Below are 14565 nucleotides of genomic sequence, written 5' to 3'. Positions count from 1 at the left end.
TTTTACAGCTGTGGAAAATGTAAAAAAGGCTAAGCTGCCGAGTTCTATTAAAGCTGCCAGATACTGTCTGAATCATTCAAGAGCCCTCCAACACGCTCTCTTGTTCTCGTCGTCTAAAGTTTCCTCTCCCCAAATGAAGCTTCAACAGAAAGCTTCTGTGAAGACCTCCCACTGAAAAACTTGTTGGTGTTAAAGGAAGGACACGGACAAGCACAGATCAGGGAGGCTTATTGCTCCCCGCTGCAGCAGTCACACTAGGAGGGCTCTGAAATCTGGGGTGGACCTGCTGGGAACTTGCATCCTTTCCCTTCATGTCTTCAATATCACTCTTTCTTTGTTCTTTTTACTTGACAATTTTTGTGCCTCTCCCTTATATCAGAGAAGAAGGAGCCCTCTCTACAACCGAGGAAGAAGTAGTATTTGATATAGCTCTACTCTCTACCCACTTAACAAAATGGCACAGCTGCCTCTTCACCATGAGTCTTCCACTGACGGCTGAAAACGTTGAATTGCTTAACCTTAGGGAAAACGCAGTGTATAGAATGAGGCTTGTATTTTCTCAGCCTTGTGCAAAAAATGTTCATATGGCAATGTAATGTGACAGTTGTGCAACAAAGGTGGGCTGAGATACTGTATGTGGCTAATAGTTTTTATGTAAGCAGTATTACAATTTTAGAGTAGGAGGAAAAGAGTGGTTTTCACAGCTGAAAAACAACATAAAGATTATTGGAAATCTCTAGGTAGGGGGGTGCTTAAAAGGATAATGAATAATAAAATAACCTCCTGAGTTTCAGTCTGACATTTCTAACTGTCGTGCTGTTTTAACCATTCCCATCCCACTATCCAGCTGACGACCTGCTCATCACAAAACATTATAAGGAAAACAAATTATATCCACAAGAGGTTGTAAGCTATCAGATATCAGCACTGATAAAACTGTTCATTCCTGCCCGCTGCCTTAAAAACCAATCATTATTTAACTTAGCGGTCCATGTATCTGGTTGTGATGACCTTTCAGTTGAACTATCATGAATGCCATAAACAGAGCCTTGGATTTAATGTTTTATTCAGTGTAAACATTAGATTAATTTATTTATATTTTATTTAACATTTCAGTATAAACATTGCTTTTTTTTTTTTTCTTCATGTTTTTCAAACAAAAAGGCTCCTCAAGTTCTCAAGATTAGAGTGAATGTTAGTATTAAGGGATTTATTTTGTTTATTCCACTAACACTAAGCCCGAGTTTTCATTGCATCACAACTTTTATTATAATGGATTTAACATTGACGTGATGCACCCGCCTCAATGTGCCTTATAAGCGTGTTTGTCTGCGTGTGCACTGTGCACGCATTTGTGTGTGTGTGTGTGTGTGTGTGTGTGTGTGTGTGTGTGTGTGTGTGTGTGTGTGTGTGTGTGTGTGTGCGTTTATTTTGTGTGCTTTGTGAAGCGGTCTATCCGTATCCTTAAACAATGTGTTTATGCCTGTGAGTTTGCTTTCCTATGTGAGCATGCTTCACTGTGTGTGTGTGTGTCTTTGTGCGCGCGTGCGTGTGCGTGTGTGTGTGTGTGGACGACCTGGTATGTCATGCCTTTTGTCCTCTGTGTTTTTCTCTGCGTAGGGTGTGCTGCCCACCCCTTTGCTGTCCCCGTGGCAGGCACAGCACCAGGGCTTGACCCGTACCAGCATGCCCCAGCGCAGACAGAGTGAGTCACTAACACCCTTTGCAGCTATTCTCTGTCCTTCCATAACACAGCATATAGGGTCTGTAAAGTTTAACTTTGTCTCAAGTTAAAGCCTTCTAATCTACCGAGTCTTGTTTCCAGTTAGTAGAAGGGATTTTTTTCGCCTCATGATGTTCCAGAGCTGTTTGTGGTCTGTCTGCTTTTAGATTAATATGGGACAAGATTAGAAACAGGACAAATAGCTGTTTCTTGTTTGTTTTACTATACATAGTCTGACTTTTGGTCCTTTACAATTAATCCTCATGCATCCTCTTCCATTGCTTCCCCTGTATGACTTATTTTCTCCTTTTTTAGTTCTATTCAGTCAGAAATAACATCATTTATTGTCTTTTTTTAAAACCCGTAGACACCTGTATTTTAAGTCCGAGTTCTTATACTCATTCTACAGGAATGCTGTAAAAATATGCAGGGAAGAGAAATAAAAAATAACACACATAACATTGTCTTTGCCTATAGAGAAAGAGAAGACTATAGAAACAAGGGCAGGCTGGTCACAACAACCTCACCTATCTCAGTAGCTGTCACATGGCTTTTGTATTATGCAGTGCTGACAAGCTAGCAAGTAGAGGAGGCAGATAAAGAGAATGACAATGGGTAAATAGACTTCAGAAAATGCACATATGTGAGTGTGAAGAGCACAAAATGGAAAAAACAAACAAAGAAAAGAACCCACGCTGTGTTTCTTTGATCTACCTCAGTGGGACTTAGCTTTGTATCAAGAGGGGAAAAAAGTGACACAGGTATATTTTCTGGCATGTTTCAAATTATTACAAAATCACATTTTGACAGCTGTGTCCTTATTCCCCAGCCTTCAGTCAAAGTGCATTTTCTCCAACCAGTAAATTGCGTGGTCTAATTAAACAAAACAGCATCAAACAAAGGCGAAAAGGAAAAAAAAAAGGCTATGCACAGTTGAAGAAAAAAAGTAGGAGGATAGTGGTCATGACTTTTAAACCTACTGGAATATAATTGGTAGGCTGATGTATTTAGATATTACAATGAGACACTGAAACTGGAATGAATAAAAAGTGTATTTTTATTTTACTGGATAAACCACTAATGCTCTGACCCCCCTCAGGGAGCCCTGGCTGTAAACAAAGCAGCAAAGAGTTCCTGCCAGTAGTAATGGTCTTAAGAATAGGAAAAAAGAGAAGCGGTGCGAATGAAAGGAGGTCATAGTAAATGAATTAAATTGGTTTGTGGAACTAATGTGTAACCTTCTCTTGGGCTTTGTTCTAATTCTAAATGGCACAATGAATATGTGCCTTAGATGTCGGTAACCCTCTCTTTCTCTTTCTCCCGAATCTCATTTCATCCTGTCTTCTAATCCGTTAACCCCGCTCTCTCTCCTCATCTCTGTACTCTTGTCTGTTAAAAGTCTGAAAATGAATCTCTCACAGTGTTTCTTCTATACCTTTGCCTCCTCACACATAATGCCTATGCAAGGAGTGGAGCACCTAGTGCAGTACTTCACTGACACAGCGTGGTACAGTAATCCTCTCTTTAACATGAAATGGACGTGCTGCCCACCTCCTGCTCGCTGGGCTGTTGTCTTGTGACACATGGCATGACAGAAGCATGTCTTTGTAATTCTGCGTTTGCATGATTAGCGTTTGGGTTTCAGTTTTGACTTCTTTCTATGCCTGCGTTTATTAATGGATATAAATTTGGGGTCACAGAGTTGTCACAGTTTTTTGAGTCTTCTGTCATGTTTTACAAATTTATTACGGCAATATTTTTTGTGCTTTTGCTTTTATTGTTTGTCTTTTAGTTAATTCCATTCTGTAATTTAACTATATAAGAACTGTTGTGCATGCTTTGGCTAATGTTTCTGTGTGTGGTTTGGTTTTTCTATATTTTATTCACTCATTAGGCGCTCACTTTGATGGATGAAGGGTATTAAAGGGAGTAAGATTTTCAAATAGCCTCATGTTATTGGATGTGAGTGTATATTTACTGCTGTCCTGAGTAATCACAGTCTTTCTAGCTCCCCTATCAAATGCAGCTACGCAACAAGGCAAATCTAAGTACTCACACATACTCTCAATCTTTCCACAGCTCTTATTTCAACACAATCCACCACCACGAGCGACACATGAAGTCTAATCTTGCTTTAAAATTGAGTGCCACCATATTGACGATCCCATCTGCTTATGTGCAGCAATCACATAGTCTTCTTGCTAAATGGCAATTATTTGCATCCTTTCACTTCACATTCTTGCAGGTTGCTTTTCTTAATAACAAACCATTTCTCGTGACATGTTGAGGGTGGGTGGAGATGATTTTATTGTAGTGGGATGTGAGATCTTCCAGGTGTCACAAATTAACATGATTTTTTTTTTTTTTTTTTTTGGGTTCCACTGGTGATTTTGTGTAAAAGTGATAGCTATCATTAGTGAGCTGTGATATTTTCTTGGCAGTGCAGTGAACTGCTCAGAGTGATTGCTGCTAATTATTAGTATCTGTAGCAGATAGCTGCAGATGCAAATAATTGCTGACTATGACCCAAATGATACAGGATATCTCTACTAGCGAAAGCTGTAAATATATGGGCTCATTACAAAGCTTGCAGTTAGACGTAGAATATGACTGCAGTTCTTACAAACATTTCAGTCTGTATGAAATGTGAAGCACACTGTCAGAAATAGTACAATGCATGTATTCGTCTGGTTTTAGTATGTTTTGCTCTGAATGAGTCAGAGGCACAATGGAAATAAGGTCATGTTAATAATGTCACTCACCTTTTTAGATGATGCTTGATTCATATGATAATTACTTTTGTGACATCACTTCTAATTTGTGGATTATGTCTCACACTGAGTCGTGATATACATGAGATATTAAGATGCTGATGGGTTGACTGGTGGACTAATCGGAGCTTATTGTAAGATGCAAAAGAAGCCGAAATTATTCAGACTTCATAATGACAGACTTTGAATCTAGAAGTATAAAAGCAGCATTTTTTTTTTTTTTTAATGAGCAAACTGAAAACGAAAGGTGAACAAGGGTTTTGTAACACGCTAGTGGACATGTTGTGGCAGGGGACCAGGAGATGGAGCTGTGGCCTCAGACATGCTCTCTCACACTTACAATACAAATGACTGATGGTACAAACAGATCCAGCATCCTGACCAGTGCAGCTATATATTCCTGTCCTTTGAGATCCCTTCACTTCGAACTCACAGTGAATATGTTCTGCTGAAACTGAGTTCAGGCTTTTTAGAAGCTTTTGATGGTTTCAGGTGGATTTGGATCCTACAGGCACTGCTCAAAGAAGAGGAGCCAAAAGGCTGGTCTTCTGATTTCTGATTGTAAAAACTGGCAGTACAAACTAAATAGGCTAGAAAGGCTAGAAATGTCTTGAAGCATTTTTATATACGTTTGGTCATGAACTACTTTGAAAATGTACTTGGATAAGATATCTGCAAGTACAGGAGTAGAATATTGATTTTTTTCTTGTTGCATCTGATGCAAGGATCTCAGCTTTTGCTGGACTTCTTATAGATACAGTAACCACTGTCTGGTCCTGTAATCTGCTGCTTATCTGCACCTGTGTTACAGGGTGGTTGCTATAAAAAGGTTATCTTATGTCACTGTTCATCTTTGGTAAAAAAAAAAAAGATGTATTTAGTGAAGCAGTCATGCAGAATAATATATAGAATCTGTTTGCTTTCCCCTGGCTACATCTAAACAAATAAAGCAGGTGATGCGTACATCGTTTGTTACATAGATAAATAAAACACTTAAAATACAAGCTAATTGCACACTGGCTCTGTCAGCTTAGACTGTGTATATAAAAGATAGCTCTAGCTTCTGAGTTTGAATACAACACCATATATGGATGTGACTTAAATTTGCATTCTTTCACATGGCCTGCAGAGGGCGATTCCTACGGGTGTAAAAGGGTCTTTGTCTTCCTTGCTGTGTGATGTCAGTAAACACTTTGCTGATGAGTTTATGTCTGACTGTTGCAATCACTAGTTTTAAGTCTCCTTTAATAGAGCAGGATGTTCGTTTTTTCAAATTATAGTCCCCGTTAGTGTTCATAAGGGTAGGGCTGCTCGATTATGGCAAAAATGATAATCACGATTATTTTCACTGAAATTGAGATCTCGATTATTTGACGATATTTATTTAACAATAACAATGTATTGAATAATGACTTTAAAGATTGTCAAAAAATAATATAAAATAGTGTGCAAATACTGATAACAGTGCAAATGTTTGCAATATAAAAAATAAATGAAAAATGTAAACATCTATGTTTAGTGAACTTTGCAGTGTTGCTCTGTGGTGCAGCTACAACACCGTAGCAAAGTTTACACACTATGTCTACTTGATCCACGTCTGACTTCGCGAACCATAATGTTTCCACACCACTGAAGTTTTTTTTTACCTCTCTTTTCAACCAACAGCAGTCACTCTCCTCTCCAAATAACTTCTGCTTAGCTTTCCGAGCTTCCCTCGGGTCCTCTTAATCAGCAGTCCCCAACCCCCGGGCCTCGGACCGGTACCGGTCCGTGAGTCGTTTGGTACCGGGCCGCGAGAGTTGAGGCTCAGGTGTGAAATGTATGGTTTTCAGCGTTATTTTGTTATCGTTTTTATCGTTTACTCGGTTTTCCTTGGTCTTTTCATGTGTGTTATGAATAAATTTTCTTTTTTTTGGTACCGGTACTAGTTTTATTTTGTTGTATTTATCCGCGACACCTTAAAGGCCGGTCCATGAAAATATTGTCGGGCATAAACCGGTCCGTGGCGCAAAAAAGGTTGGAGACCGCTGCTCTTAATTGTTGTGACACGTGTTCGAAATGCAGAGAGGTGCGCTCGATTTGCCACACGGAGCAGCGCGAGAGTAAAGCACGAGGGAGGGGCTAATAATCGGCTCAGTCATTTTTAATGATCGTTGAAAGCCCAGATCGTAATCGTGATTAAAATTCGATTAATTGAGCAGCCCTACATAAGGGTGATAATGCAGGGTGTGGGCAAGCTTACTTTAAATGTAACGAACTGGTAGAATGTCAGCGTCCTTCCGTTTGATCCAACCTGCGCTTGTTCTGTGTGGTGTCAAATAGCTATGATAACAAAGACGAAACCGCTCAGCACAAGCCTTCAAAAACAGATCAGTCCAGCTGGTGACGTCCCCGACTATGTCCATCTTTTATACAGACTATTGCTTTGAAACAATTCGATGTAGTCAAAGTAAAATACGTTTACGTTGAGTCTGTGTCAGCAGCTCTTTTGTTTTTGGACGGGATAATTAGCTCCTCTCATCCAGGTGTGCATGGTTTTGTGCTCATAAACTGGATGTCCCCTATTGGAGGGCAACACCATGGTTGGTATGAATTTTGTGTGGTTCAACAGCTCAGCATGTTCTCACGTAGGCAGCGTGTATTGTAGCTCCCAGTTTGAATATTTTGAAGCCCCACTGCAGCAGTGATTGCAAAATAATTCAAAAGTGTCAGTAGATTTCAGACTCGCACAACAAGGTTATTCTCCTCTGCTGAATCAGGGCTGCCTTTGTGCCTTTTCTTCTTTTTAATGTAGGACTAGTTCAGTGGCTGGTAATTGAAACAGGCTGTGATATTGTGAGGGTCGCAATTTTCCATGAGGTTCAAAGATACTTGGGGAGGATATTTATTCACTTATTTATTTAAAACTGTCTACTTCAGAAACATGTTAATAAAACACTGCCTGTATATCACACACTTAGTGTTCACTTATTGATACACTGTTCCTTTTTCTTTTACCCCACAGCCTCAAATACTACGGCCTTTCAACCCCTGTCTCAACGAGCACCTCCAACAGGGAAAACTAGTAAGAACAACCCCTACCGTGGGCCGCAGTGACCTCACAAGGAGTAAATCAGAGGAAGCAACCCATTTAGATGCTGACCGTCCTCTTAAAGCAGTTGTGGCAGATGCGTCCGGGCCAACAGGCCCTGACAAGCTGAGTCATCTCCCGAACACCAACCTGCACCGCCTGGGTTCTGGAGCTCCACAGGGGATAACTGCCAGGGACAGTCCAGCATCAGCAGCACAGCATGAGAGGAGAGCCCCCGCTGCGGTACTGCAGAACTCTGTCACTGCTAGATCTGCTGGTTTGACTTGCCCTCGCATGCTGCAGCCTCCTCGCTTTCACAAGCGCGTTTCTCTCCCTGCACTCAAACCAGGGGGCACTGGTGGGTTTGGCTCTCTGAAGCCGGGGTGTTCCTTAGGGCCTCTGGCTAACCAAGCGAAGCAGCTGCCGCCTCCATCTAGAGGCCTTCCCTGCTTTAACACTGGACCCCAGGTGCAAGCTCAAAGTCTGTTTTGTACTTCACTGCTTCAGCCTCGCAGGGATCCAAGTTACACCAGTTCCAGCCGGGAGGAGCACAGCCTAAAGGAGCCTAACCAGGGTACACTGAGACCCCGGGTCAGCCAAGTTCCCGATCCCTTTGAGTCACTCATGCCTCCCAAAGCCAAAGATTCCCTGAGGACCTGAAATCCGTCCATCATAACCTAAAACTGAAATTACTCTGACATTGATAGTCATCTCCTTCGCCTCCTAGCTCATTACTAATATATATGAGACATTCAAGCACTGCCTATTGTTTCTAAATTAACCACTTCAACATGATTGATCAAAATGTATTATGTAGACGGACCTTATTTTCACTACTGTCCACACTTGTGAGATCGAAGGGTTTTGATGAGGAAGTTAGTTTTGCACATGAACATGAAGGCTGCAGATGGAAGAAAAGAGTGTTACCAGTTTTGTTTTCTTTTAATACCCACTGGCTAATGTCACATTTTAAAGTCCAAGTTCACTCGTTCCTCACACAACCGTGCCCTTTGACACACAGGTGCATTTGGTTTTAAACATAGTGGTGACATGAGTTTGACCTTCGCTGTGTAATAGCGGGGGGAAACCGAGGGAAAAAAGAAAGTGGGAAAGAGGCAAGAAAGTGAATGTGAAATGGGGCTAGAGACAGAAAAAAAGAAATTTGTCAAAGCGCTCTGGAGTTGTCGCTTCTAGAATGAGAATATGTGTAGGTAAACGTGTCTGAGTGTGCGCATATGTATTTTTTTTTAAAGATAGAGAAACGTAGTGTTGAGAGATGGATTTAAAAAACAGCTCCACGCTGTAGGTGTTCACATCCTTCCAGTTCAGCTCACTACACTTACATCCTGAGTGAACTTTCAAACCATGCACGTGGTAGCAGAAGGGTTCACAGACCTTTTGTGTCAATGCACTGTGATGGAAATATAGGCACTGAAAAATAACAAAAGGCTGGTGGTGGGGATATAATTAGAAACAGTGTGCAAGTGAGGAATTAGCTTTCATAATGTAGTGGAAAGAAGCAGCATAATAAAGCACTCACACACTTAAGTGTGCTCAGGGACAGTGGAAGCGCACTCATATCTATATGTGCAAACACAGACAAAATACACTGTTATTTCAGGGTTACTTTGTGCAGTTTTAGATGAAAACGACTGAAGAGTAAAATGAGATATGGTGAGAAGGAAATGGTATGTTTAAAAAAAAAAAAAAAGCAAAGTTAATATCTGGATAGTAAAATTGTTGCTACAAGACAATGAACTTTTAAAACATACTGAAAAAGAGTAAACAAAGGGTGATCTGCCCAATTTCAAACATCAACATGTGGTAGAAGAAAATATCGCAAGTCAAACTCAGGTTGAGAATGGTGAATAAAACTGAATAAAACATCATTTGTGAGTTAATTAAATAACTTACAATGCACGCTGACTTTCTTGAAACAACTTTTCCTTTAATCGCCCACACGTGGAAACGTCAACTAATGGGGATTCATTAGATGTGTGAAGCTGCTGCCTGGAGAAAAAGCGTGCGCGCTGAGCTGCTGTCGTTTTTATTTTTTTCCCTATTCCACCGTCTCTCCTCTCACTTTCTTGCATGTCTCTTTGGGAACATCAAAGGTATTAGCGCGGTATTTTCAGGTGGGGAGCCTTCAGGGCTTTGGTGGTGTTTCTGTGGGAGTTTTGCAGAATTGTGTTTATCGCTGCTTTGCGAAGCCCTTTTGCAGTCAAACGCTCTCGAAATGTCCCTGAACGGAGAGCAGCAGTGTGTTAAAAAGGCCTTCTGACAGCAGCTCTGCTCTCTCCTCTGTCACGCCGCGTGACCGCTTGGTGTACGCCTCTGGCAGTGTCCGGTCTACTGCGTCCAATAATGCACCCTACAAAGACAGAGTGAGACAGAGGGGGAGAGAGAGAGACACACATGAGTTGTATAGACGCACATGTACAGGAACTTTGGCAGAACTCAAAGAGACGCGAAACTCAGAAGAGACGCAGACATCATTTCACACTTTCCAACAGTCGCACAAGTGCACCTACAGGCCAGCACTCTGAGTTCTTTAACAAAGTGCATGAAAGTGTATCTGTGTTGTTTTGGAAGTGCTCACAAAATGAGGTCTCCAAGTAAACACTCATCTGTTTGCCTGCTGTAGCCATAAAAAAAGATGCCCATCTCTAGATTACCCTGGAAATGGATAGAGGCTTGTGTTTGTTTGTGATTGAGGATCCATGTGGCTGATAATACATGTTTACCTGTTGGATGGCTCAACATTGTGCCAAGCCAGCCAAGCAGTCAGCAGTGCTCTGTGAAGCCAAGAAAAGCCCATTTCTTATAATGAAAATGGAACGTGGACAGGAAGACACACCCAGAGTGTAAGATAGGTGCCCAGCAAGAGACAAAGAAAAGCTGAAAACAATTTATAAAAGTAGTGAAGGTGCTAATGATCAACACAAGCCCTTTCTGGCAGACTTGTCTGTAAAATGTCACGAAGGACAGAATGCATACAATCTTTGTCTGCACTGTGGTCTAGAGAATAGCCTGCGCCCCTCAGCTGTGTCATTCACTGCTAAGTAATGCCAAACAGGAAATCAATGTTGCCTGCTGTGTGTATTTGTATGTGTGTATTTATGTGTGCGTATCTCCAGACACCTCTGGCTGCCAGTGTTTTGCTCTTGGAGGAAAGAGTGTGTGTGTGCGTGTGTGTGTGAGAGAGAGACAGAGGCAGTGAGAGATCCATCAGCCCAGGCCAAACGCAAAGCCATGCCAGGGAAAACAGGGCAGTACCATGCCTCTCTGTGCTGTATTCCCAAGCTCCAAATCAATGTCCTTGTTCAGTTTAGCAGTCAAGCAAATCTCTCTTGCCTGCTATGCTTTAACAAAACAGGGCTAAAAACTCTAACAACTTGGATCAGTCCTAATGCAGGAACTTGATTCGCTTTATTTTTCAGAGAGGATGCACAAATTATAAAGCTGCATTGCACAAGAGGGGAAAAATATATATTTTCTGCATTATTATTCTGAATGAAAGAGGAATGCAACTTTTTGCAAAAGGAAAAAAAATGCACAGAGAAAAAACACAACAAACACAGAGAAAAAAAGGTGTATTTACAGCTCAAGGCTTCATATAAAGGCTTTTTTTTTTTTTTTTTTAAAGCTGTGGGGCATTTTAGCACCTTTAGCTGATTGTTTTGATTCACTCACCACATTTTTTGCATTCATTTATTTATTTTTAAAGAAATATTTAATAAGACCAATATTCTGTTGAGTTACAAATTCGCTACTTCACCTTAAAGAATAAGATGTTGGCAATTGCAACTGTATTTTTTTTTTTTTTTTGTGGCTCTCATTGGCCAAAAAGAAAATAACAAAAATAAACGAGAATCAGAAAAGTTAATGCGAGTTTGAAATGATTATCAGGAACAGATGTTCCTTTAGCAACCACTCTCATCTCTGATGACGTTTTTAAAGTAAAAGCTTGAATCTTGAAAGATGTAGGTTAGTGTTTCTTCAGCAGCTGTATGCTGTCATACTTGTGGTTCTGTGACACGGTGTGATGTGCTGATGTACGTTTTAGAGCAGATTCGCCATTCAAGTGTTACTTGCCAGCTGAATCACCAACTAGAAGTTTACAGTGTAAGCAGATAAGGCGCCACAGTGTAGCAGTTCATATTCCCATAATATCCAAGGTCACGGTATTTATCACTACATATTCTCCTTCATCAGCTGCTCGCAGCTCTTATGCACTGTCTCAAGTATACTGTGCAATACTGTTTGGAGCAAAAAGAAGGCGTGCTAAACTGTACTTGTAGCAATCTTTTTGGGGATAATTTATCTGAATTTAAGGAGCTACACCTCATACACTCCCTATCCAGTTTTCTATGCTCTTGTCACTACAGGCTATTTGTTTTCATCTTTGTGCCCCCACCCTTCAATTCTTTCATCTCTCATTAGTACATGTGGATCTGCCTGGCCCAGGAGCCTCCGGTAGCCCCCTCTGAGACCTTTCCCAAATCTCTGCCTCAATTCATGCTTACTCTATCTGCCATTACCTACTAGAAAAATGCTTTCAAATCTAAAGAGGATGTGGTACCAGCTATTGAAATGCAAATTATAAAAAAAAAAAAAAAATCAGACATTTAAAAAATTGTAATTTGAGGCACTTTAAATTACATTAGTTCTTAATGCTGAATGACAATTAAACTGTCTTAGGGGCGATACTTGGTTTAGACAAAATCTATTTTGCTTTATTTTACGCTCTCTTCTCTCCCTGTTTGTTTCTGTTTGCAAAGTCATATTTTTCTAGGAAGACTTGTGAGACAGCAATAAAGTTTGAACCAAATAAGCTGAGGAGGGTGTTTTGGCTAATTTTCAGTTTGAGTCCTGTCATGTTTTGGTTCTTTAATATTTGTAATATGTTTTTCGCATGTCACCAACAAAGCTGCCGATTTCAGTTTAAGATAAAACTGAAGCCTCATTCTTATTGTTTTTCATGTCTGCTGGTTGTTTTACTGTGGAAATAAATTGTGCTTAAAAACCAAATGTGCTTTTTAGTAATGCTTTTTAAAATGAATGTTAAATTTGTGGGAATAAAAAAATAAAAATGGGGAAAAAACTCCAAACAATAGATGTAACTTATGTTCATTTTGAGATAGGAATTGTGAGAGGAAGATAGACAAACATAGACTTGGATATTACTTTACAGTATGTTATCACTGAGAAGAAATGCCTCCCTGTCAAATTAAACTAAGTAGCATCTCTGTTCATTACAAACCATGCAGCCTCTAGACACCTTGCATATAGTCCACTTAATAATGAGGTTACATGCTTCAGAGATGATGGGTGGGTAACAGACTGCCAAGCGCAAGAAGTAGCGTGACACTGTCATTAACTTCGAAAAGTGGGAGATGGAGTGCAAAAGGTTTTCCCTTGAAAGGAAGCTAAAGTGCTTTCATCATAGACTGTCAAATCTATGCTTAAAACTTTGTTGTCATATTGCATACTGCAGGTTACTCCTCAGAGAACAGAGGTTCAGTGGAGTAATTATACTGAGGGAATTTAAGTGTGAAGGAATGTTTAAAAATACAATCTAATCCCCAAATTCACCCTGACGTTGCTAACGCCGTAGTTAATACACAGATTAACAAAATCAGTGCAGAAGAGGCCGACATGTTCAGTGTGTCTCACTGAACATATCTCCTTGCACGCTCATACAGTAAGTAGAGCACACTAAGTAGAGCAGGTATGCATGGAGCATGAATTTCGAATGTTAAAAATCAAACACATCAGGCTGTGGACTTAGCAGAAATGACGATTTGACATCTAGTCATGACAGACTACATTTTTTGATTCCTGTACTTCTACTGCCTGAAAATTGTTTGGTCCCTTCCTTTACACTGCACAACCATGACGGCAATGTTTGAGGCTGACAGGTCTATAACATTCTACACTGAGTCTCATGGCAGCAACTCAATGCATTTAGGCATGTAGACATAGTCAAGATGACCTGCTGAAGTTCAAACCAGGTATCAGAATGGAGACAAAGGTCATGTAAGTGGCTTTAAATGACCGGCTGGTCTGAATGTTTCAGAAACAGCTGATGCTTCTAGTGTTTACAGAGACTGATCTGAAAAAGAGAAAATATCCCGTAAGCAGGAGTACTGTGGGTGAATGTGCCATGTTGACGTCAGAGGTTAGAGGGAAATTGCTAGACTGCTTCAAGCTGATAGTAAAGCAACTGTAATTCAAATAACTGTTATTACATCCAAGGTGTGCAGAAGAGCATCTCTCAACAGACAGCAGATTGAACCATGAAGCAGATGGCCCACAGCAGCAGAAGACCACACAGAAGACCAAAGAAATAGCGTAGGTGGGGCGGCTAAGAAACTAAAAATGGGTCAAACAAAGTGCGATGCACCAACATCGCTGGGAAGTAGTCAAATATGTTAGATTTGAAGGCAACTTTTCCAACTCTCTTGCTAAGTAAATACAATAAGAATGAAAGGAGTCTGTTCTTATGGTCTCATGTGATTCTTTTTTTAGTCTTTATGTACTCCTGTATTCTCTGTTATCTGAGGCGTTTTTCTTTGAATCTCAGTGGAGATTCAAATATAGATCCAAAGATTGGCATACCCCTTTTCAGCTGTAAGTTTAAGCAGTTTTTAGCCAATTACTGCACACATACAGACACACACACTGTCACCTCACACCATATTTTCTCCTGTGCAAAAGTGAAAAAAGTAAATAAACTGATCCCCCTGCTAAATTTGTAAGTTTGCTCACTTTCAAAGAGTTGTTTCATTTTAATAGCGAGAGGGAGAGCCATGCAAATCAATTTAGAACTTTTATGTGTTTTTGTGGATTTTTGATTGATAGTCTGTCTCTCGATTAAAATGAAACTGCTATAAAAATTAGAGACTCTTCATTTATGTATGACTTACAAATTCAGCAGGAGATCAAATTATTTTTCACTCCACTGTAGCTTTCCATCATATTCACTAAATATTATAAAT

The 14565-nt window shown here is 40.3% G+C and overlaps 1 protein-coding gene across 4 annotated transcripts in view; it reads left to right on the top strand.

Moving 5' to 3' along the window:
* Window positions 1-9290, top strand: part of ccser2a (coiled-coil serine-rich protein 2a) — a 49001-nt gene extending 39711 nt beyond the window's left edge. The window contains exons 9-11 of one of the 4 annotated variants that reach the window (XM_085369746.1): window positions 1621-1705; window positions 3191-3230; window positions 7499-7636. In XM_085369746.1, the coding sequence (XP_085225872.1) occupies window positions 1621-1705; window positions 3191-3230; window positions 7499-7559 (186 nt within the window). In that variant the 3' untranslated portion in view covers window positions 7560-7636. Of the gene's footprint in view, window positions 1-1620; window positions 1706-3190; window positions 3339-7498 lie in introns of those variants that run through there. The other 3 variants (XM_085369745.1, XM_085369744.1, XM_085369743.1) reach the window with 3 other exon arrangements.
* The last annotated feature ends 5275 nt before the right edge of the window (window positions 9291-14565 follow it).

The sequence above is a fragment of the Diplotaxodon limnothrissa genome, linkage group LG13, assembly GCF_057381915.1.
Source record: "Diplotaxodon limnothrissa isolate DT_005_m linkage group LG13, D_limnothrissa_male_GT1.1, whole genome shotgun sequence".
NCBI lineage: Eukaryota > Metazoa > Chordata > Actinopteri > Cichliformes > Cichlidae > Diplotaxodon > Diplotaxodon limnothrissa.
Note: the sequence above shows the minus strand (reverse complement) of the source record. Positions and strands in the feature narration are given on the sequence as shown.